The sequence below is a fragment of the Phyllostomus discolor genome, chromosome 13 (assembly GCF_004126475.2).
Source record: "Phyllostomus discolor isolate MPI-MPIP mPhyDis1 chromosome 13, mPhyDis1.pri.v3, whole genome shotgun sequence".
In the NCBI taxonomy this organism is placed as follows: Eukaryota; Metazoa; Chordata; class Mammalia; order Chiroptera; family Phyllostomidae; genus Phyllostomus; species Phyllostomus discolor.
Window position 1 is genome coordinate 2,493,298 of NC_040915.2, and position 23,970 is coordinate 2,517,267.

A 23,970-nucleotide genomic window follows, 5' to 3' on the forward strand; every position below is an offset into this window, starting at 1 on the left:
CCAGTACTCTAAAACAATGACCAATCTGAGAACCCCAAGAGATGACAGGCTATGACAAATGTCTTTTAGTTAGGTGACAAAGGATGCTTCACGTGCTAAACCTGGGCCGTGAGTGTCTGACACATTTCATTCCTAAGGCTCCAGAGTCACCTCTCCTAAAAACACCACCACCCGACTCCTCTACACTGGCCTCAGGAACCAGCCTTCTGTTCTCCTGACTCCGACAGTCACCGACACAGCCACTGCTCACATAAACACACTGACTTCTGCATATCTGAGATCAAAACCAGCACGTGTACACAGCGCTCTGTGGACACAGAGTTATAAATTATGCATCTTCTACACCTCAGGTCTGAAGGGAAGAAAGTCTCACAAGTTTTGCTCAAGTTGCCCTGCTCCAGTGACAGAAATCTCACCTCTTTGTGGGGTTCCATGATCACTGTCACACTCTTCCCAGTGACCTGGGCCAACACTTGCAGGGAATGCATAGCTTGTTTTCTCACAGTAGAGTTGGGAGAGGTGACTTCTCGAACCAAGTCGTGCGTCACATGGTGAAAAGACTTCTCCTGAGCGGCCACGATCTCCTCCGCTCTCTCCTCGTCTTTCAATGGTGTTGCACACCTCATCAGAAGCTGCTCCAGGGTGGTCTTGGCCATGGCAACCGCCCCATTGGAGACCTGCAGGCCAGGGGCTCCTTAGACGGAACAGGCCCAGGGCCCCCATGGCTCCTGCACAGCCGCCCACCACGAATACTCCCACGGGGCGGGGGGTAGGGGGCACCCCTCATGACAGCTAACTCATTTAAGACGATGTCATAACCTGCACCAGGTACTTCAGCAGCTAAATCACCTTCTTATACATAATTCCTGTCTGTCATTTGGAAGAGAATATGGATGCAGGCAAGATCTTCGTCTTCACGGAACAGACCAGCAGCAACGCCCACCGTACTCTTTTTCACTACAGCTGAGCCAGGTTCCCACCCAAAGAGAGCAGCTTCTGCAGACATGTTTGGAACATGCACACACCTGAGTTCTGGGGCAAGACTGAGAGCGCTGCTCCCCCCACAGAGGCGGTCTGTTCTGACTGCTCCTCGTGACAACCAGAGAAGCTAGAGGGGTCCCGACGCGCCCTTTTATTAAAGATACTGTTACAGAACTTAAGCTTTTAGGAGAGCAAATGTGTGGAACTGGCTCATGCTAACTATTCCTCTCCAGGCTAATCAGCTTTGTGGACAGCCCGGTGGGTCAGGGTGCCGGCCATCACCTACCTCTCCAGTTAAGTCCATCATGACAAAAAGAAGTGCTTTGAGGAATGTCTGCTGGTTCTGCAGGACCCAGGTGAGAGGCAGTCGCTCCATGAGAAACTTAATGGACACCACACCCCCCAGCTTTGCATACCAGGCCTGCTCGTAGCAGCATGCACAAAGGCGCTCCACGATGTAAGAAAACAGAGGTAGCTGGCATGCCTGCGGAGAAGCACAAGCACACGAGCCCCCGTGTTACTGCAGGTCCCTGTCAGGCCCAGCACCAGAAGACCCACCTCAGTCCATCCTTACCCTCTCCTTGGAGCCCAGGATGATACTCGCAACATCGAAAATCACAGCGAGGGCCACCTCCCCGATCTTGCACAGCTCCTTCTCTTCATACGCCATGCAGATCGCTATGGCGTCAATGAGGACCAGGGGGTCCATGCCCCTGGACCCGTTCTCCTCGCTGTGGAACATGGCCGTGCTGGGCTGGCCACCTGCCTGGTAGCAAGGCAGCAGGAACGGACCTGAGAGAGTGCACAGGCACGTGAGAAGCAAGCGTGCACATGCAAACAATATTCTTGTTCCTCAAGCTGCCAAAGTACCTCATCTTTCCTTCCTTTGGGGTCAGGAACTCAATAGACCAACTTCTGTTGCACTGTAGTTATTTGTAAACTAAGCAGTCTGATTTGCACTAAGGCAATTTTTCTGAATGTTTTCCATTATATTCCATAATCTGAATGTATTATTTTCAGGTTCTCTCAATCATAAATCAAAATGTATTAATTTAAAATGAGACCCACCATCGAGTACCTTCTTTTTTAAAAAAATCATTAAATAGGCCAAAGGGCAGAGCGCAGGAATGACTATGAGCTACCCTCTGGACATTCCTGCCATAAAATAACAATAAAAAGTCCTGGCTGGTGTGGCCCAGTACCACCCAGGAGGGGGTTACCGGGAGGCTTACTGGTGTGCTGGGACGTTCACGTTAACAGAGGAAACTCTGAGAAACCACCACAGTGCAAAGCCGCACAGTGCTGACTGCTGAGGCCAAGGCCAGTGGGAAGGCAGAGCGCCCCACATCCTACAGTGCCCCAAGAGAGCCACACAGTGTTCCTAAGGGCGAGGGCTCTGAGGACACGGGCCAGAGTGGTGCTGCCCAAGCATGTCCTCTGACCAGCACTGGTCAGGAGGAGCTACAAACACTGAGTGTGCTCAAAAACCTACAAAGCACTGGGCAGAGCCCTGACAGTCCTGCTGTTTCTCACAGAAGCACTATCTGCGATGGGTCAGAAACACAACCAAAGAGACAAAAGTGGCCCTTCCCCACCAGAGCCCAAGGACGCCTGCAGCAGAGCCAGCGGCCACTCCTGATGGGGCAGGGCCCGGAGGCCACCCAGGAGCAGAGACGGGCGGCAAGGGAGCCTCGGAGGAGCTGGTGGGGAGCAGAGGCACCGTGGAAAACGGCCCAAGGGTGGGGCGGCCCACAATTAGTGTGACTTTTATGCACCCCAGTCTTCACAACACAGCACCCATTGCCGAAACACCAACCATCTTTTGCAATGTAATGAAGCAGAAAATCAGAAAGCAAAGGCCAGAATTCAATCAGCCAAACTCAGCTTCTCTGAAACACCACCAAGTCCTGACCCAGTTTTTGAGGCGCCCTGAAGAAGCCACACAACCACTGCCTCGGCCCCACTCACCACACTGCTGGGCGACGGCCACCATGGTGTAGTGGCGGATCAAGCTGGCCACGAAGGGCAGGGCACTGGGCCGGAGGTCTTTAATGACCGCAGACATGAAGGCCCCGGTCAGAGCCTGCTCAAACGTCTTGCGAGCCGGAGTGTCTTGTGCTTTGTAGCGATGTGATATGATGACGTTAGGTATGGTCTTCTCCGTGAAGCTGGAAGACAAAGTTAAGTCCATCATCACACATCGAAGTCCTTAGCTTCCACCATGAGCACTTATCTTTGACCTGCCCCCCTTCCTCTAGCTCAGGGAGGCCTGAGTGAACAGTCCCTCTGCTGTGACTCCAGCAGCACTGGGACCTGAACACGGTGATCTCATCACGAACACTCACAGCCAGCGGTTCGACAGACACCACACGTGTCCTGCCTGGTGTGAGATATTCGAAGAAGTAACATGATCCCATAGGGACAAAGAAAGCCATTACCTAAATAAAGGCAGCTACACATCTGTCACACAGTAACAATCACACCTCAGGCACTGAGTCCAGCTGCGGCGCCCTCGGACGAGAAGCGCTCACTGCCCAGCCAATGACAGGAGACAAGCTAGAACCCGAGCAGGCAGAGGCAGGTGAGCAGACATCAAACACAGGGATAAGTAACGGTCAACAGTATTTTAAAAATCATTAGTTTCTTTGAAATTTGAACAGCTCCAGCTAACAGAACTTTCTTCCTAGGACAAGAAATCCGCCTCTCGTTTCTCCCACTAACTCTCTGGTTCTGCCTGAGGCCACAAGGCCCTTCATCAGCACACACAGCAGCTCAAACACAGAGTGTCCAGAAGGGGGGAACTTACAGAGACGGGGAGTAGATCTCTGGTCGCTTGGGGCTGGGGAGGGGGTTCACTATAAATGGGCACTGAGGAATCTTCCCGGGGGGATGAAAATGTTCTCATTCTGATTTATATTTGCAACACTCTACTAAAAATCATTAAATTGTAACACCTAAAGTAGATAAATCTTAGATATATAAAACACACCTCAAAAAAGTTGTTAGAAAGAAAACCTTTTTGTAATCATCATGCTAATACTTGAATCAGGAAAGCATCATCAATAAACGCTGTAACTGGCAAATAGCACCCTGATGACAAGCAGGACACTCACATCATCTCAGGCCATCTCCCCACCAATTATTTACCAACTACAAACAGTAAAATCTCAACCTGGCAGTGGGGACAGGGCAGCAACACTCCCACAAGCGGAGTGGCCTGCATCGCAGCCCCTCGCGGGTCTGTGCGGAAAACACCTCGGGGTCCATGAGGGCAGTTCCCGGTCCTGGCAGCCAAGCAGCCGGAACCTAATCATGGAAACACGGGCAAACCCGCACTAGGGACACGCTGCAAAGTGACTGGCCTACATCTTCCAGAAATGTCAATGTCATAAAAGAGTTTATAAGGCCAAATAATTACCCTATTGTTCTATGAATTCACCTATTTAACTGAAATTTGAAACCTTACTGAACAAAGTAGTTCCTCATGACTTTGTCAACGTCAAAGACACTGGGCTGCCACCACCTTCTTGCCTCCAGCACTGGTTCCCTGTGCCTCCTCCGCCTCGCACTGAGGAAGGAGGGACTGGCACCCAACTCTCTTCCTTCCCCTTTGCCAGAAGTTTTTCCACTTTATTACGACTTTAAAGAATCAACTTTTGGCTTTATTTCCCCAATTTTAATTTAATTACATTCTATTGTATGTTTTCCTTTTGTTCATTTCTTCTCCTTTTCTTCTGTTTACTTTATTTTTTCCTCATTTTTAAAGCAAGTGTTTAGCTCAATTTGACATTTGTTCTTTTCCATTACGATCTTTAATAGCTTTTTGAATAATAATTGACATGCCATAGAACTCATTTATCTTAATTAGACAGCTTAACAAGATTTACATTTCCATAGCTGCACAACCATCACCACAATCCAACCCTGAAACATGCGACCCCAAAAAGTCAGCCCCACCCCACCCCCAGGGCAACCACTGACCACAACCTAAACAGTGGGAGCAAAACACAAATGTCATGCGACAAATCACTGGGGAACAAAGTGTCCCCAAGGACTGGAAAAGCAAAGGACCACTGAGTGCGCACCACATGACAGGTGCTGCGGCCACAGGGGCAAGCAGATGGGGGAGAAGTGCATGGCCCTAGGTTCCTGAAACTCTCAACCTAACAAGGAGGCAGTCACAAAGGCAACCACCGCAGAAGTGAACACCAGCACACAGCACCCAAGCTCCTTCCCGTCTTTCTCCAGCAGCTGACACAAGCATCAGCCAGCGGCACATCCTTCTCCCAGTCTGGAGAAGCGCGCCCGCGGCGCTAAGGAACCTGGGCAGTACCCCCCCCCGCCCCTCGCTCCCGAAACACGGCGTGCCAATGCAGAGGAGCAGACCACCGACATACTTGGGGTGTGCGAGGAGCTGGTACAGTGCGTGTTTGTTGTCCTCGAGGCTCATCATGGCCACCAGGAAGCACTTGATCACCTCCCATGCCTGCCTGCGGTAGTAGGGCTCCGTGTTGGCACTCTTCAGGCAGTCCAGCGCAGTCTCGATGGCCTGCGGTGACAAGGAACATGGAGATTAGAGTGCGTGGAACCGCACGGCTTTGAGAGGCCCGCACCCACCACCCGGGCAGCGCCCAGAAGAGTCTTCATGCACATGCCCTGCTGAAGCGATCACGGTGGGCCTACACAGGCTAGCGGGCGCTCCCTGTGTGGATGCATCAGCAAGGAAGGAACTGCACGGTTCACACTAACACATCAAATGGAGATCGCTAATTCTGCCCTTAAATAGCCAACGGGAGGTCCTGGAAATGCAGGGAGCTCAGACCCCGGGGGCAGACTTGCTGGATTACACTGGACTCTGGGTTGTCTCCACGCGGGTCACAGTGCTCAGGAGAATGACAAACTTTCTGCAGACTTCCCTGTGTCTGACTTCAGAACTAAAAGACAACTTTCCTAAAATTTCACTAAATTGCTCTTTAGAAGAGAAAAATGTTTTAGGTCATTTGTTTTCCCCAGAAAACCTGCACAGCAACACTTACTCGCACTTTCACCCTTTCCATCTCTCTGACCGGGGAGGCAGGGGACGCACAGTCTCACACACAAACAGTCTGAAGCCTGTGACCACTAGGACATCACCCTGATGGTGCCTGTGCACATGCACAGCAGAGACCTCATCTGTGTCAAAGGTCTGTCAGGGCTCCGTGTGAGCAGCCGGAGGGAGCCGACAAACAGCTCTGCACCTGAGGCCCCGCCAGGCGACAAAGCATGCTCAGCCACATGGAGGTGACACGGCTGCTCACCGCATGGCCCAGCTGCGAGCCCATGTTCTTCTGGGCACAGCAGAACCATCGCTTCTCCTGCATCCTCTGGTCCGGTCATTGACAGGTAATAGTAAATCATGTGAGGGTAATTTCCCCAATTTTAATTTGAAGAACCAGTGTAAACTGGGAGCCGAGGACCCGCCGAAAGGAGTGAAGGCCTGTACAGCAGGCCAGACACAGCACCGCCGGGGAGCAGGCACCATGCACCTCCGTGCGTGTGCAGGACAGTGGACGCCTCTCTGTCAAACTCGGGCCCCCACGCTGTAGCAGCTTTGGGGAAAAACTACTTCTAAAGAGATTTTCTTGCTCCGCTTATCTATGCAGACGTCAAATCAGAGTCAGCTGCCTTAGTTTTCGCTACTTGTCATCAACCTTGCCACTGACAGAGCTAAAGCAAACAGAGGCCCTAACTTAAAGCCGCAACTGTGACTGTGAGAACATGCTGCCGACACAGGGAGCTCACAGCAGCGACTCTCGCCCTGAACACAGAGAGCATTCTAGCCGTCAGTCCTCTCAGAAGGGAAGCGGCATCTCCTCGGCAAGTATGTTGATAAAGGTTTGGATGGGAAGCTGAGATCACATCTCACCCCCAGGTCTGGAGAAGGCAATGCTACTCCATGGGGTGGAGCTGGGAGGGGAAGGGGACAATGGTGCGTGCTCAGCAAGGAAGTGGGGGCAACTGGACTGAGAGGTGGCAGAAAACAGCTCCTGACAATTCCCCATGATGGGCATCCTCCCTCCCAAACACTTAGCCAGGTCTGGTTTAAAAAATCACGAAATCAAGTGGGGTTCATCCCAGGGATGCAGGGATCATATGATCCAACATCTTTGAATAAGTATGATGCACCACGCTGACAAAATAAAAGAAACGTCACATGACCTCATCAACAAACCCAGGAAAAGCACCTGACAGGAGACAACACCCACTTATGACAGAAACACTCAGTAAAGATGGGCACAGAAGCACCTCATAAAGCATATATGGGACCAACCTTCAGCTATCCTCCCGCCCAAAGGGGAAGAACTGAGGGCTCGGCAACAAGACAGGATGCCCAGCACCAACACTACACGGCAGCAGAGTGCTGGGAGTCCTGGCCAGGGCGGCGAGGCAAGGAAAAGAAACAAAGGCATCCAAACTGGGGATGAAGAAGTTAAACTGTCACTCCTTGCCGATGGCACAATTCTATATGCAGAAACCCTAATGACACCACAGAAAAAAGTATTAGAAAAGGTAAACAAATACAGTAAAGCTGAATGGTATAAAATCAATATACAAGAATCTGCTGCACTCCTATGCACTAATTAAATAGCAGAAAGAAAAATGAAAACAATCCTAGCAAAACAAAAGAATGAAATACCTAAGAATAAACTTAACAGAAGGACCCGTACACCAAAAAGTACAGACGCTGTTGACAGAAATTAAAGATGACATAAAGAAATAATGTTCCATGTACAGAAACAATGTTCTGTGCTGATGGATTAGAGATATTAACACTGTTAAAATGGCCATAATACCTAAAAGAACATACAGATTTAATGCGATCCCTATCAAAATCCCAATGGCATTTTTCATAGAAATATTTAAAACAAAAAAATCAAATTTGTATGGAACCACAAAAGACCCCAAATAGCCCCAAAGTGATCCTTAGAAGGAAAGAACAAAGCAGTAGATAACACACTCCCTGACTTCAAGTCATATCACAAAGCTACTCAAAAAGTCATCAAAACAGTCTAGAGCTGGCAGAAAAACACACAGACCAAAGGAGCAGAACCGACAGCCTAGGGATTAACCACACAGTATGAGCAACTAACTTGCAGCAAGGGAGCCAGAAACATGCAATGGAGAAAGAAAGTCTTATGCACAAATGCTGCGGGAAACCGGAAAGCCACATGCAAAAGAGTGAGAGCACACCACCACCCGACACCCCACACAAAAATTACCTCAAAATGGACTAAGACTTGACTGTAAGGCTTGAAACAATAAAATACAAAGAGAACACAGACACTAAACGTATGGCTGTGGTCTGAGAGGACTTTTGTGAACCTGATCCCAAAGGAAAGTGAGACGGAAGGGAAAATGAACGGGACCGCACAGCCGAAGAAACCACCACCAGGACGAACAGGCAGCCGGCTGAATGGAGAAGCACTCTGCAGACAGCACCCCCAACAGGCAGTAAATTCCACAACATGCACAGAACTCACACAACTCAGCAACAGAAACACCAATGTGATTAAAAAGTAAGCAGCCCTGGCCGGGTGGCTTGGGGGGTTGGCACACTGTCCCATACACCACAAGGCTCAAGGTTTGATCCTGAGTCAGGGCACGTACCCGGGTTGTGGGCTCAATCCCCAGTCAGGGAGCGTACGGGAGGCAACCGATCAATGTTTCTCTCTCACATCGATGTTTCTCTCTCTCTCTCTCTCTCTCTCTCTCTCTCAATTCAATAAATGTATCCTCAGGTGAGGAGGGAGAAAGGAAGAGAGGAAGAGAGGGAGGGAGGGAGGGAAAAAGGAAGGAAATGGGCAGAGGACCTCAAGACATTTTTCCATGGAAGACATACAGATGGCCAACAGGTACATGAAAAGGTGTTTAATATCACTAATCTATAAGGAGAATACAAAGCAAAACCACAATGAGATGCCACTTCACACCTGCTAGAATGGCTTTTATCAGTAAGGCAAGAAACAAGTGTTGAAGAGGACGTGGGAAAAAAGGAATCCTTACACACAGCTGGCGGGAGTGTAAACTGGTACATACACTATTGAAAACAGTATGGAGAGTCCTCAAAAAATTAAGAATAGAGCTACCATGTGACCCATCAATTCCTCTTCTGGGTATCTACACAAAAAAATTGAAAATATTTATTTGTAAAGATATATGCACCCCTGTGTTGCAACATTATTTACAACACCCAAGACATGGAAACAATCTAAGTGCCCTTTGATGGATGGATAGATGGATGGATAAAGATGTGGTACATGTATACAATGGATATTACTCAGCCATAAAAAAAGCTGCAACACAGCCATTTACAACATGAAAGGATCTTGAGAGTGTTATGTTAAGTGAAATAAGTCAAGATAAAAGGCAAAGAACTGTATAATTTCACTCATGTGGGATATAAAAGAAAACAAATAAGAAACCTCACAGATACAGAAACAGAAGGGGGGGCCACCAGAGGGGAAGGAGGTGGAGGAAGAACGAAAAAGGTTAAGGGGTCAAACATACGGCAACGGAAGGAGACCAGACTTGGCGTGGCGAGCACACAACAGAGTATACACATGGTGTATCGTAAAGTTGTACACCTGCAACTTCTATAACATTATTAGCCAATGCTATCCCAATACACTAAAAAACCCACACAGAACTCACTACGTGGGTGAATTCTTACCCAGACAGGTTAACAGGCCAAGCCCTACAAGATGGAACAGCAGGACAGAACAGAGCTGGCCTGAGCAAAGGAGAGGCTGAGTCGCTCCGGGTCACGGAACACTGGTGTGAGGCCAGATCTGCATGTGGCACAGGAGTCTCCGCCAACAGGGGCTCAATGAACAGACTCAGCTCTCGGATACATGTAAAAGCCTACACTAACTCTTTTTAAAATACCCAGGATACAAGGAACACAAGGATGTTATGAAAACACGTGACAACCAAGGCTATATAAAGAGCACAGTAAGAAAGAAGCTGGTTATACAATGAGGAAAATTCAAATGCAACAATGCAGACTACAAGTACGCAGAACAATACAACAATACACATGTAACCCCCGAGAGGGGTCAGCAGATGAAGAGGGAATGGTTTTCTTTTTTAATTCTCACTCAAGGATATGTTTACTGATATTAGAGAGCAAGGGATACAGACATACAGACACATCGACATGAGAGAGAAACATCAATAAGTTGCCTCCTAAAAAAAAAATGCCCCCTATACATGCCCTGGCCACAACCTAGGAATGTGCCCTGACCAGGGATCGAACCCACAACCTTTTGGTGTGCTTAAACAACGCTCCAAACCACTGCACCACCCGGCCAGGGCAGAACAGTTTTTTCAATGAGGATAAAGCAAAAGTAGTTGGATGGGACACTGCAAGATACTGGGGGCACAGTTTGTTCATTTCTTATGCGATGGAAAAGTGTTCCAAAGGGCGTGCAGAGAGCCGCTCACAGCAGACTGGGCAGCCAGGAAAGGCAGCGGGGGTTGCTCAGAGGCCAGGAGAGTGCAAGGTCCGCTGGAGACACGAGGGTGAGAAGCAAGAATGGCAAGAACTTGGGTTCTAAGTGCCATTCAAGGTAAAGCCCACTGTGTGTCAAAACGCAGTCCAGCACTGGGCGGGCAGGGCCTCACCTTCTCGTCCCTCAGGAAGATGGAGCTGCTCAAGGGTCCAAAGCCTCAGGGACAACACCCCCCACCAGCCTCCTGTGGTATGAAAGCCCCTTGCCAACCAAGCTGCTCCCCAAATAAATCTTGTTCTTTTTTGAATTAGAAATTCCATCCCCAAAGAAATACATGCTTTGTTCACATATTTTCAAATAGAAATTAACTTTGTTAAAATGAAACTTATAGTATCTTTAAGAAGTTCCCAGAGACTTCCACATTTACCTTCTCCATTGGGAGTTGAAGAGATGCTTTACAATCGGAAAACTCCACAGTAATACTGGGGCCTTGAACTTCAGTCACAACGTAGTGCAGCTTCTGGGATTCCTTCAGCATCTTCCTGTTGCTGCCACCAAATTTGCCCAGCACCCGGTAGGCCACGTGAGAGATGCTGTCGGCAGGGTTGCGCAAAGTGCGCCACAGGGCCTGGAAACCAACACGCCCCCATTAAAACCCTTTCAAGGTCATGCACTCCCACGGTCCACAAGTCAAAATTCAGAAGTTATAACAGACTGTGCAGCAGGTGCTCTTCCTTCCACACCTGCCCCCCCAACACCCAAGTGCCTCTTCTTAGGGAAAACCATGTGACTGGTCTTGTATATCCTCCCGGAAAAGTTTTTTGTGTTTATAGAAATGTAAATATAAATACAGACATTCCTCTATGCTCCGGAAATACAAATGGTGGCATACAGTAAATGTTGCAGAGCTTAAAAGCAAGAAAACTAAGCAACAGAGAGTTTAGGCATCTTTACAAAATGGGACTGGGAAGAGCATAGAGGAAAATGTAATTTACTGGTTAATTCTCATCCTGGGAGTAGATGGTGAGTTCTCAGGTTTTTACTTCTATTATTAGGTTCTGTAACTTCAAAACATGACACAGAAATCATGCATTTCAAACCTCACATCAGCAAGGACGGCACAGGGGGGAAACGAGGATCACGCCGCGACCAGCACTGTGGGGGGCAAATACCGTGCACCTGGTACTGACGATTAGTAAAGGGGATACACACATTCAGCTATTCCAAAAAACTGTCAATTTTCCCACTTTCCCAGCTAACTAAGCATGTCTTAAAAATTACCAAGCTCACTAATAAAGCATAATTTTCTTAAATCACCTTCTGGTACAATGCCTAATATTAATATCTAGCAATAATCAACATAAAACCTTGGTACTTTCCTCTAAAGCAAAAATTTCTCTTCTATTCCTTTGGTCCGAAGAGGCTTCTCCTCAAGGACTGTTGAGAGGTGTTGCCCCAGTCCCCTCACCTCCACCCCTCCCCCTGGCCCACCCACTCCTCACATATCTGCTGAACTCCCCGGGGGGCTGGCGTCCTGGTGCCCAAGTGGCCTGAACTGGTTGACCAGCTGCAGTGAGACAGCTCACGCCACTGTCTGATGGACAGGCTGGTCGTGTGCCCCCCCCAAAGCAGCCTGAGCCCTTTCTCTCCCTAGGGCTGCCTGCCTGACAGGCTGGCAAGAAGCCAGGGAAGCCCTCCCTGCCTCTTTCTCCCACAGGGTGCTCACCCATTCTTGGCTCAGGGCTTCCAAGGTGCCACCTCCAATCCACTCTGCCCCAAGACCCTGTCCTCTAGGGACTGCTGAGCCTCCACTACATACAGCCAGCAGAATTCTGGCCCCAGCCTAGGGCCACACACTATGTGCTAACATGGCACATGGGTTAAGTAACAGACAAACCTTTAACAACTACCAACCGCATTACAAATCAGTAACAGCAACAAAACAGGAAGGGAAAATCTGGTACATGACATTTGAGCTCTCATGAACAAAAAACGTAAAATGTGTGCAGATAGCTACGCCTTCCCTTGGGAATCTGCATCTCTTTACTGGGTAACTCAAGACCTTCTGTGAACAAAGGGACCTATCTCCCCAATGGCCACAACACCTGCCTTTGCACGCCATCAACTTGGTGAGAAGGCGGCACCTGTGACAGCCTCCAGGAGGGGCAGCGCTGCACAGCCGGCATCCACTCAGTACTTACAGTTGTCTTTACGCCTTCTCACAAGCCAGAAGACGCACAAAGTCCCTCACAGCTTCGCCACATCATCCTGCAGACAGTCCACCAATGAGCGTAGAGAGCTCAACAGGGTCATCGCAGCCAGGCACTGCCTGCCTGCCTACGTCTTCAGCGAAGACCACACATGTGAGCACCTGGCGCCCTCTGCTGGCGCCGAGGAGAACCAGACTTACCTGCATGAGCTCTGCGCGTACCGGCTGAATGTGGTCGTACAGGAAATCGGGCTGCAGGTTGTCCACACACAACTCCAGTGTCCTCAGGCCTTGGCTGACCAACGTCTGCGAGCCATTGAGAGCGGACACCAGAGGGTCCATGAGCATAGGCAGGTAGGGCAGGAGGGAGCTCAGCCGCACAGGCACGGTGAGGCAAAGCTCCACGAAGAGGTCCTTCATGTGCTGCTTGTGCAGGCCACTCTGCAGCATGTTCAGCCCTGCAGGGTGGGAGGGGCATGCACAGAGGGGGTCACCGTGCAGGCACCAGCCCGAGTCACTGCACAGCACGACTGCTCTGCCCTGCACACTGGGGACATGCTTCACGCCCTCTGTGGAAGCTGCTATGTTCATTAGCTCAACCTGTTCCATAACTGCCTCACGATCCCTTTGTCTACACTAGTCATAGCAACAGCAGGTTGCACCTAATTACAAACTAAGTTGTAACTATACTATTGTGCTCTTGCAATAAAACAAACATCACACATTGACCTTTCAAAAATGTTATACTTATTAATAAGCCCAATCTAAAGACACAAGCTTCTGATATGACATGTTCATCTCAAGTTTGCGATTTACAATCTTACATCCTTTTTCAAGCCTCCAGTAGATCGACTGATGTCTACGCTCTAAAATGTAACTATTTTTCTAAGGCTCCCCTTCTGATTTTTATAGAGAGGAACACCTCCTCCTTAGAAAGCCGACCTCCCCACTCTGCATGAGGGTAGCCAAGGCCGTGCCAAGCTCCTTCCTAACCGGCACAAGGCAGGTGAAAAGAGGCTCTCAGGGCCCTCAGAGACAAGCAGGAAGAGGAGAGTGTGTGACAGCAGACCCGACACGAGGTGCCTCCCAGGTACTGCAGGTTAACTCGAGCTCAGAGCAGAGCAGCGGACGGAAGGCATCACGTGGTAGGAGGAGGACGGGAAGAGGGGCTAAGTGCCCAGAAAGGGCTCCGCCTGAACACACATGGATGGGAGAGGTAAGCCTGGGGCAGCCGAGGGCATGCAGAGGGCTCAGGCTGAGGGCTGCCTAGAGATGGTGCCAAAGATCAACAGTGGCGCCTGACTGTGGTTCAGCGCCTTGTCTGGTGGGCCTATGAGCATGTCACAGGCAACATACACAAACACTTCCAAGCTGTTTCCTGGACACACTACGCTGTAAATGACTTCCCCTGGCCACGGGGCCAGGGGCTCACACACTTAACAACACAAATCCCTGGGACAGCGTTTCCAATCAGTTCACACCCATGAACACCGAATGGACTCAAGATGCCCTTTAGCTCTGTACCTTGAAAGCACTCCTAATTATACAGGATTTATAGGACTATGGTTATTTCAAGTGGCAACTAAATAAAGATATAAATTTATAAATCAGCTTTATAACTTGTCTTTTCCCTTCTTGTTCTGATTCTTTTTCAAATCTAGGGATTCCTAGTCTCACAAAACCACTAGAAACAACTTTCTTCCTAGATTTGCTCACCAAATGCTGAAAAACACAACCAAGTTCTAACTGGAGACACGAAAACCTTCCAGCTCTCATGCAACTCTGAAGAGAGAGGAGCAGCCTGGGCCTGAACAGGGGGCTCCTTTCTAAGTCCCACTGACTTGAAAGAGTGGAACACTGGGACTGGGCGTGAGCATGCTCTCCCCACCCCCACCCCCGCACCCCCCCAGGGGAGAACATGCACACAGACACCCACACCATGACCTCCAATGGGTGCAGAAGAAGAACCCCGGCAACCAAAGCAGTCAGACCCGGCATGCACCCAAGGGGCTGCTCTCACCTTGCAGGAGGTTCGGGAGGAGGGGCAGGAACTCCTGGTACAGGAGGTCGTGGCTGCCCCCGCCAATGGAGCGGAAGAGAGCCCGCAGCAGCAGGAAGTAGTTGTAGGGCTCTTTGGCAGTCTGCGCAAGCTCCATGGAGCTGTTCACGATCTTGTGCAGGTGGGGCTGAAGGAGGGGAAGGGGAAAGGTTAACGAGGAGGGCCCGCACCCCTGAGAGCGACATCGAACGTTCACCAAAATCACTCGGAGACGGAAGACGATCTGACAAATGTACTCCAGAAGGAAAACCAGACAAGCACTGTCCGACCTACATTCGACTCAAATTCAGTTCTCTCAACATGTATGTTGCTTCCTACCAGTCTGGCTATGGAAGAAGCATTTAATAGGTTCCCATCTGTAGGCTCTGCACCTCTTGTGAATATGGTCAACTAAATAATCAAACAAGAGGCAAGAACCCCGTGTCCTATGCCAGTCTAAATGCCACAAGCCACCTAAAGAAACTAAACTTCCCTAACAATCAAAAATGTCAAGTTTGGCCCTGGCTGCTATGGCTCACTGAATTGAGTGCTGGCCTATGGACCGAAAGGTCACTGGTTCGATTCCCAGTCAGGGCACATGCCTGGGAATGCATGCATGCGAGAGGCAACCAATGGATACACAAGACCTCCTGTACATCATCCATGTTTCTCTCACTTTCTCCCCCCACCCCTCTCTCTCTAAAAATAAATAAATAAAATCTTTTTTAAAAATATGTAAAGTTTGGAACAGCCTCAAAAGACATTTAAGGTAAGATTTTTGGAAGAGTTGGTTGAAAAATAGGTATTTCTTTAAAAAAGCATTTTATTAGCTTATAATAATTTTAATCAACATTGTAACCCACACTGAGCTTTTAATCTTGTACTTCAAATCCTGGTTTTGACATGCGGTAAGTTAAATTTAACATGACACTTTCTTGCAGGTTCACTCAAAGTGAACCAAGAACTGTGAACTGTTGGCATGGTCACTGGTACAATTCTGAACTTGTTCCTATATACGGCATGATGCATTTCCTTTACAAAATAAACCAACTGCATACATGTCCTCTAGACCAAAAGTTCTATGAATTTGTTCTTCAGTATATTCTTAAAAAAGTAACCTACTGGGAAGATGCTCAATTTTTATTTACTGCTTTGAGAGAAAGGGGGAAGGAGGGGGGCGGAGAAAGAGAGGGAAACATCAGTTTGTTGTTCCATTCATTTATGCATCCATTGGTTGCTTCTTATACAGTTCCTGACCGGGGATCGAACCCATAACCTTGGAGTATTGGGACAGTGCTCCAACCAGCTGAGCTACCAACCCTGTCAGGTTTGTTTTTGCTGCTGTGGTTCTGTACAGCTGTGTCTAGTGTGGGTGCAAACTGAATTATGTGAATATATCAAGCCATGGGGATATATGACAATTACATACTTCTCATTTTAAAAAAAAAAGTATTTTTCTTTCACATTAACACAAAAGTAACGTTAAGGTTGCTAACAAACATGGGTCTTATTTACAGCTTCAGACTTTCTCTGCAAAATGTCTCTCTTCAGATTCAACTGGTGGCAACATCCAACTTCCTACGGGAGCTCAAGTTTCACCATGAGTTCACAAGGGAATGTTTACAAGGCTTGTGTTCTGCCATCGGACACTTTTGAGGGTGTGACAGAACCATGATTGGGCTTCTACCCATTTTCTAGAATCAAACAACTGATGGAATCAAATCACACAGGATTAGTCATTTGTAAAAATGTTGGAATCACACTCCTCCAAGATGATTGTAATTAAGGAACAAAAATGATACAAATTCTTGACTTAAAGGGGAAAAAATGAACAGTCCTCAAATGGAATGTTGATGTATTGCCACAGAGAATATGAACACACAGAGGAAACAAAATTAAAGGGAAATGGCTAATGTATCTCATCAGATAAGAGGAAAGGGAAGACATTTTTTCCTTCTATTATTTTTTGCATCACTTAATTTTTAAAGCAAGGATGATGTACTTCTAATTTCACTTTTGTAATCCAGAAAAAGACATTGAATTTAAAAAAGAAAAGTAGGCCCTGGCTGTGTAGCTCAGCCTGTTAGAGTGTCATCCTGATACACCACAGTTACAGGTTCAATCCCCAGTCAGGGCAACACACAAGAAGTGACCAGTGAGTGCATAAATAAATGGAACAACAAATCAGTGTTTCTCTCTCCCCCTCCCCTTTCTCTAAAAATCAATAAAAATTAAAATTTGAAAAGGAAAATTACTGGCAGCAATATTAATAACCACCCACCTACCTGTCCTAAGTGTTCTGAAGTTTTCATCTTAAATTACCAGATAAATCAAGCTTTGTCCAGAAACATATGAAATGTTTTTCACACTTGGCCCTTACTTGTTACAAATGTTTTATGAACTCAAAGAGCACTTTACAAATATAAAAAGAGCCATTCTAGTTTTTGTTCAAAAGTGTAAACAAGAATTAAGCAACAATAAACCCTAAAACAAAGCCCTACTTGGATCTACATGAGCTTTACCTTCAGCATTTGTTCATTTTCAGCTGCAAAGAGGGAGACCGAGCCAAAGACCAACTTAAACAGCTTGAGGTACAGGTTGGAGAGCTCCACGTTGGAGCCCATTTCTGGCAGGCGGTCAAGCAGATACTCCACCAGAATTGTAGCAAACAGAGCAGAGGTAGTAGGGTTTGCCAAGAAGGAATTGGCAACGATCTGTCAAAACAAGAAACGAATGTGACAAAAAAGAATTCCTTCCTCAAAGCATCTTTAAGAGAAATAAATTTTCCAAAAATGCAAAACCAAACCTGTCACACAGTCCAAGAAATTATTCACTAAGGGAAAAAATAATGAAAGAGATTTACTGAGCCTTGACTTGAATAATCCAAGTACTAATCTGGCATTCTATTCTGACCATAAAATACCAAGAACCTAGACCTACCTACCACACACTGGATTTCTACGAACCAAGGAGCCTGTCCAGCCCTGACTGTGGCTCACTGGGTTGGGTGCCCTCCTGCAAACTGAAATGTCACCAGTCTGATTCCCCATCACAGCACCTGCCTGGATTGCAGGTCCCCATTTGGGGGTGTTCAAGAGGCAACCCATTGATGTTTCTCTCCCTTTCTCCCTGTTCCCCTCCCCTCTCTAAAAATAAACATCTTGAAGAAAAAGGAGGACAAGGAAAAAGAGAAAGAAAGGAACTTTTGTGCAAAGTATCTTGAGAGTTTGAGGAAATATTTTACTATTTCTCTAAATTTGCTTAGTATTTATAGGAAATCCTCAAAATAAACAATACCAAGAATTCAACATATAAACGAAGCACGTGAATATAAAAAAGGAGTTTTATACCTGAAGAGCATAATTCTTTGAGATTCTTTCCACCATATAGGGGACTGTAGTTTGAAAGATTTCTTTAAAAGTTAAGGGATTCATCATTGTGAACACGCCAGCAAAGTGTTCCAACACCTCCTTCTCTTCCTTCATCCTAACAGTCTGGCAGTTTGCTACTCGGATGTATGTCTGTCCATTTCCTGCTATCTGGACCTGCCGCAGGAAAAAACACACCCAGCATGGTTGTTAAAACCGCATGTCTCTGAACACATTCCATCACCTAATCAGACGGCTACATTTTTCAAAGTAAGCACTTGAATTAGGTAATAAATGCCACCCCCTAAAATCTTTCAATTTCTCTATTCTTAGCTTAATTTTAGAAAATGTTTCAAAATATTTTAGGTTAAGTGGTCCAAAAGGAACAAACTACAAATTTGGTAACTTAAATCTTGTTTTTATTCCACTCCATTTACACTTCCACCCCAAAACACACATGTGAACACTCTAAATAAGTGTCTCACCCTACATGCACTGCTGTGCCATAGGCTGAAGCAAACCTGCGGACACGGACACTGCCGGGGTGTCCACCTTGTGGCCCATCACAAAGTTGTAAATTTACCGAAAACACCACGAGATGTTTGTTGTGGTTACATGTCACAGTATGTTTGATGGGGGGCCCAAGACGACCTCCTTGCAGTGTGGCGTGGAGACGCTGAAAGGCTGGGCACCCCTGCGGTGACCATTCACAAGTAACAGGGCCTCAGGACCCGCTTGGTTCAGTACGCAGCATCTCTAATGCTAAGGGGTAATTTCCACATTCGACAGACTGATGTGAGGGCGCTTCCCTACCTGATAAATATCCAAAGCCTGCATGGCATATTTGACAAGTTTTATGTAAATCTGAGTTTCTTTGGGCTGTAACTGCTTGTTGGGAATGAACTGAGCTTCTGGAAAAGAGACAGCATAGTAAGTCAATGCAAATAAAACCCACTCTGTGAAAAACAATGGTTGCCTAAAAAATTCAAGAGGGGAATTACCACCAGGCGCTTTACAGGAAGTGATGCCCCACGTGATGGTCTTGACTCCACAGACCAAGGTTTTCACCAAACTTCGGCAATCTGTGACTTGAAACGTCTGCTTGTCCTCCTTGTCCTTTTCTCCTTGCTTCTCAAAGGGAGGCACAGGGGCTGGGGTCACAGGGGTGGCCGGGGTAGGGGGAGGTGGTGGGGGTGGGGCTGGAGTAGGAACTGGCGCCGGGGAGGGGGCAGGGCCCGGAGCTGCAGGGGCAGTGGGCACCCCGGGCAGAGCTGCTTCCACGGCTCCGAGTTCTGACTGAGGCTTGCACTTCTTAAAAATGGCGGAGAGCTGGTACCGAGCAATGGTGTGGAACTTGAGAACAAAAACCTGCCAGGATGAGAAAGTGGAAGGGAAGACGGAAATCATTCCTCTTCAACAGGTCAACCACCCTCTCAGAAGGCAGGGTGAGAACAGCTCTCTGAAACCACCTGCTGCGTATTAAAAAAGAGAGAGTGTCCTGGCCTGGTAGGTTAGAGCATCTACCCAACACTCCAAGGTTGCAGGTTCAACACCTGATCAGAACACATACAAGAATCAACCATTGTAGGGTTTACAGGAACAAATTTGGAGGACACGTGGACAAAAAGTAGGGGTCGTGGGTAATGGAGGAGAAGAGGGGAGGGTTGGGTGGGTGGGCTGGAATGGGAGCAAGTGGGAGAAAACTGTACTTGAACAATGATTAAAATTAAAAAAAAAAAAGAATCAACCATTGGCCTGGCCTGGCCTGGTGTGGTTCAGCGAGTTGGGCATCGTCTTGCAAACCAAAAGGTTGTCGGTTCCATTTCCTGGGCAGGGCACATGCCTAGGCTGCAGGCCAGGTCCCCGGCTGGAGGCGTGCAAAAGGCAGCCAACAGATGTGTCTCCCAACACATCAATGCTTCTCTCCCTCTCTTTCTCCCTCCCTTCTCCTCTCTAAAAATAAATAAAAATGATTTTTTTAAATGAGTCAACCAATGAATACATAAGCAGAACAAATTGATGTTTCTCTTTCCCCCTCCTCTAAAAAAAATCAATAAAACAAAAAGTAAAATATAGATTAGTCAATTCTTTTAAAATTAGAAGAAAAAAAAAAGCCCTGGCTGGTATGGCTCTGTGGATTGAGCACAGGCTTGTGAACCAAAGGGTCACCGGTTTGATCCCCAGTCAGGGCACATGACTGGGTTGCGGGCCAGGTCCCCAGTATGGGGCACACCAGAGGCAACCAGCAACCACACATGGATGTTTCTCTCCCTCTCTTTCTCCTTCTCCTCTCTCTAAAAATAAATAAAATCTTTAAAAAAAGAAAAATTACTTTATTTAAAAAAATAGTGCGCTACCTTTCCCCTGTGGTGGCTACAGATGCCTCACCACTTCCACTGCCCCCATGAAGAATGTGCTTGGGACGGCTGGGAGATGGCCAGGCAGAGCCTGGCTGTGACCTAGGACTGCCCGATGGCCCACACGACAGCTCCCTGGCTACAGGAGCCACACGTTACCCCCTCCCACATCGCCAGCCGGACACCGCTCAGTGGAGTGCACAGCTAATTCTGCACCTGGCTGCGGGTGTGCCAGGACCACGCCAGGCGCCGCACTCAGAGGCCTTCTGTGGTGTCTACTCTCCCACAGCAGCCCATGAGGCAGACACCGTGCGCATCCCTGGTTAGGGACGTTCAGACCCCACCCACACTCACTCAGCTAGTTCACGGGAGGCTCGGGGACCTGAACCAAAATGGGCTGACGCCTGGGACCATGCTTGGCTACCTGGCGGCCCCACAAACTCTCCCGTAAAGCACCAGTGCAAGTTTTTCAGCGTGTGGGGTAGAAGGGTACAGGGCCTCTCTCGAGACGGTACCTCCAGCATCCGCATCAGGACATCTCTCCCATTGCCGCTCTCCTGTTCACTCTTGGAGCGGATGCAGTCCACCAGGTTCAGCAGGAGCTTGCAGGACATGGTCTGGATACTGCTGGGCAGGGACTCATCATCGATGTTCTTGGCAAAGAGTTGGACAGCGAGGGAGAGGTCGCTGAGCGGCAGGTGCTGCCGCACATGGTGTACCAGGTCGGCCAGCGTGCTGTAAGCGAGGGGCCTGCGGGCAGAGAGCTAGGCTGTTGTGTGTCGCAGGCCCACACCCACAGGCCACCCCTTCCACCACCGCCCACCCAGGGCACCGGCACTGTGACAGCAAGTCTGGGGCACACTTCGCAGGGCTCTGGTTTCCCCAGCTACCAATTGAAGCTCTAACATCAGAGTTTAAATTCTTTACTTTCCAAGTTCGTGCATGTCACAGTAACACAGGCACATGGGCTCATTAACATGAGCAGAGATAATTAGGAGCCCAATCATGCCCTAAATGGGTCTTGTTGCTTAAAGACAAACAGTATGTCAGTTAATACCTTGTATACAGAGTGAGGAAAAGGTAGGTTTACTCCTATAAGTAGGCAAAACAGCTTATTCTTGTATTATTATTTATTAATTACTGCATTATTTTCCCTAACAACAATTGTGAAACTACTTTTGCCCACCCATGTTGGAGCCACTTTGCAGCGTAACATCTGGGTTATTAAGAGCTTTCACCCCCTGAACAATCGGCCACTGGCCAGACATTGGGCCAGACAGCAGGGAGGCCATAGTGACCCAAGTAAACAGAGGCCCCGCTCTCAGGAAGCTTAATGATGGAAAGGGAAACGCACTAGCAGAGAACAAAGTGTGCACACTGGTCAGTGCTTGGGAGCTGTGAAAATGGCGCTGGGACAGATAGGTGGGAGACCGCTCTGAAATAGGGAGCCTGGCAAGTCCCTTTCAGGCAGCATCCACACGGAGACCTCAGGACAAAAAGCAGCTGTGGGGCAAAAAGCCAGGGAAATTCCCAGGTGGAGGAGGCAGGAGCGCCCTGAGGGGGAGCTGGCTGGAGGAGCTGCAGGCCAGGGCAGGGCCGCAGGTGGGGGGGAGGGGGGGGGGGCCACGAAGCCACTGGAGGGTTTCCAGTAGGAAGGAGTGAGGTGATCCAACGTCCAAATTCAAGCAGGTGCAACCGCAGGTTGTAAGTAGGGTCTTACTTACTATTTTACATCTTTTATACAGAAAACAGTAAATCGTCTGCACCACATTCAAAGGGTTCTGCCTATTTTTCAGAAGATCCACCATGCCTCCCTTATTTAAGTTAAAAGAATTACTGATGTTGATTCATTTTATGTTGTAAAGATGATCAAATGTAAATTTTTTCCTTGAGAAACAAAAACATGACCACAAATACATTTCTCCTATAAATACCTAAGAAATAAAAACTAGAATACACCCAAGAATTAACCGTGTTATTTGAGCTCCTTGTGTAGGACCAGAAGTTTTTCTCCTCTCTTCTTGGTAGGTTATCAAATATTCTTTTACAATGAAGATATTCACTTACACAGAAAGCAAAAAACAAAGCTAATGACAGATAGTTTTACCTACAGTTAAAAACAAAAGGACCACTCTGATTTTTCCCTTTAAGCTAAGGCACAAAAAGCAAGCTCAGGCATTTCAAGAAAGTCCTGCAGTTCTAAATCCAATGGGAATGAGGGCCCAACAGCCAGTGTTTGAAAGGCTCCCGATACCAAGTGCCAGGAGTCACTGTCCCTCACACTTAATTAGCCAGATATCATGAGTTTAATTGCGTACCTGAGAGTCTCCCGAGCAGTATATCCTGAACCGATCAGTATGGATTCATCAAACAGCTTGTCCATGCAAGGAATGAACTCTAGAACACAAATATCCATTGCACATGTCACCAACTGAACCAGTTACACGTTGCACAACAGCACTTTCAGAGCAGCCGACCCCATCAACTGGCAATCCAGACGTGAAAGTGGGGAGGAGGAGAGAAGCAGGCACACTGTGTCTTAGTCAAAGACATCGGCTTCACCGGCCACGGAAGCCCTCTGCTGTCGAAGGAGGCAGAGCCACAGTCTGCGTCAGAGAATAAGCTGAGGAAAGGCAAGCTTCGGGTCCCACCGCAGAGAACGTGCCCCCACCCAGTCCCTCACTGGGGGTGTGTTCCATCACCCTGAGAAAGCTGCCGCCATCCACCAAAACCTGTCTGGACACGGCGGCGGCATCTCTTAAACCCCCTTTAGCTACCACCCTAAAGCCGCCCTCCTTACACATTTTACAATCAGTCCTTAGGGAGAACTAAGAACGTTTCTGCATGTAAATTACACAGGTCTGGAAATTTTGGTCTTCGCAAAGGCACGGGCCTCAGGGGAGGGGTCCCAAGTCCCTGGAGGAAACTGACCAGAAGCTGGGGGGCTCCTCTGTTCCCTGGCCCTGCAGATGGAACCATTGCCCCGCGGGCCTGAGGACCTAACAGGACCAGAAAGATCTGGTCTCCACTCAGGGACACTTCCGTATTTCTGAGGATGTGCAGACAGGTGGCAGCCTGCACTTTCTAGGCCTCTATTCCATGTGCCTCTGGGGGAACTCGGGCCATACACATCAAAGGCCTTCTAGATTCTGGAACAAGCCTGCCATCACAGCCAGCTTCAACGAGCCAAATGAAGTACCCTCTTCCCAGCAAACAGCTTGGGAGGGTCGAAGACAGAAAAGAACTGTGTGCACTGGAGATGCAGCACCACCTCTGGGCAACAGACACAGCACAGCAGCACAGGGGGACATGCCCACAGCAAGAGGGTCGGAGGCCGCATCCCCGCACTGCCCTCTGTGCGGTGGCCAGGAGGAAGGAGGCACAGGAGGACAGCGGCAGAGGGCGTAAACACGGAGTGCTGGCGGGCTGGCCAGGGGATGCATTCAGGGAGAAGGATAAGAAACGCAGCTGTGCAGCACTGTTTCCAGCTCCCCTCCGTGAGGGAACACCAGAGTGTCGGAAGAGA

General features: G+C 48.3%; 1 protein-coding gene across 9 annotated transcripts in view; it reads right to left on the reverse strand.

Annotated features, from left to right (window-relative positions):
• The window catches only part of LOC114510032 (transformation/transcription domain associated protein), a 114,794-nt gene that overhangs the window by 68,618 nt on the left and 22,206 nt on the right, over positions 1 to 23,970 (reverse strand). For 7 of the 9 annotated variants that reach the window (XM_036013994.1, XM_036013996.1, XM_036013990.1 and 4 more), the window contains 14 exons: positions 22,763 to 22,841; positions 20,960 to 21,194; positions 19,089 to 19,455; positions 18,901 to 18,998; positions 18,070 to 18,264; positions 17,242 to 17,433; positions 14,702 to 14,867; positions 12,883 to 13,139; positions 10,900 to 11,100; positions 5,379 to 5,530; positions 2,950 to 3,149; positions 1,556 to 1,773; positions 1,268 to 1,465; positions 417 to 677 (listed from right to left, as the gene is read on the reverse strand). In XM_036013994.1, coding sequence (XP_035869887.1) covers positions 417 to 677; positions 1,268 to 1,465; positions 1,556 to 1,773; positions 2,950 to 3,149; positions 5,379 to 5,530; positions 10,900 to 11,100; positions 12,883 to 13,139; positions 14,702 to 14,867; positions 17,242 to 17,433; positions 18,070 to 18,264; positions 18,901 to 18,998; positions 19,089 to 19,455; positions 20,960 to 21,194; positions 22,763 to 22,841 — 2,819 coding nt within the window. The remainder of the gene's footprint in view (positions 1 to 416; positions 678 to 1,267; positions 1,466 to 1,555; positions 1,774 to 2,949; positions 3,150 to 5,378; positions 5,531 to 10,899; positions 11,101 to 12,882; positions 13,140 to 14,701; positions 14,868 to 17,241; positions 17,434 to 18,069; positions 18,265 to 18,900; positions 18,999 to 19,088; positions 19,456 to 20,959; positions 21,195 to 22,762; positions 22,842 to 23,970) is intronic. The other 2 variants (XM_036013997.1, XM_036013993.1) reach the window with 1 other exon arrangement.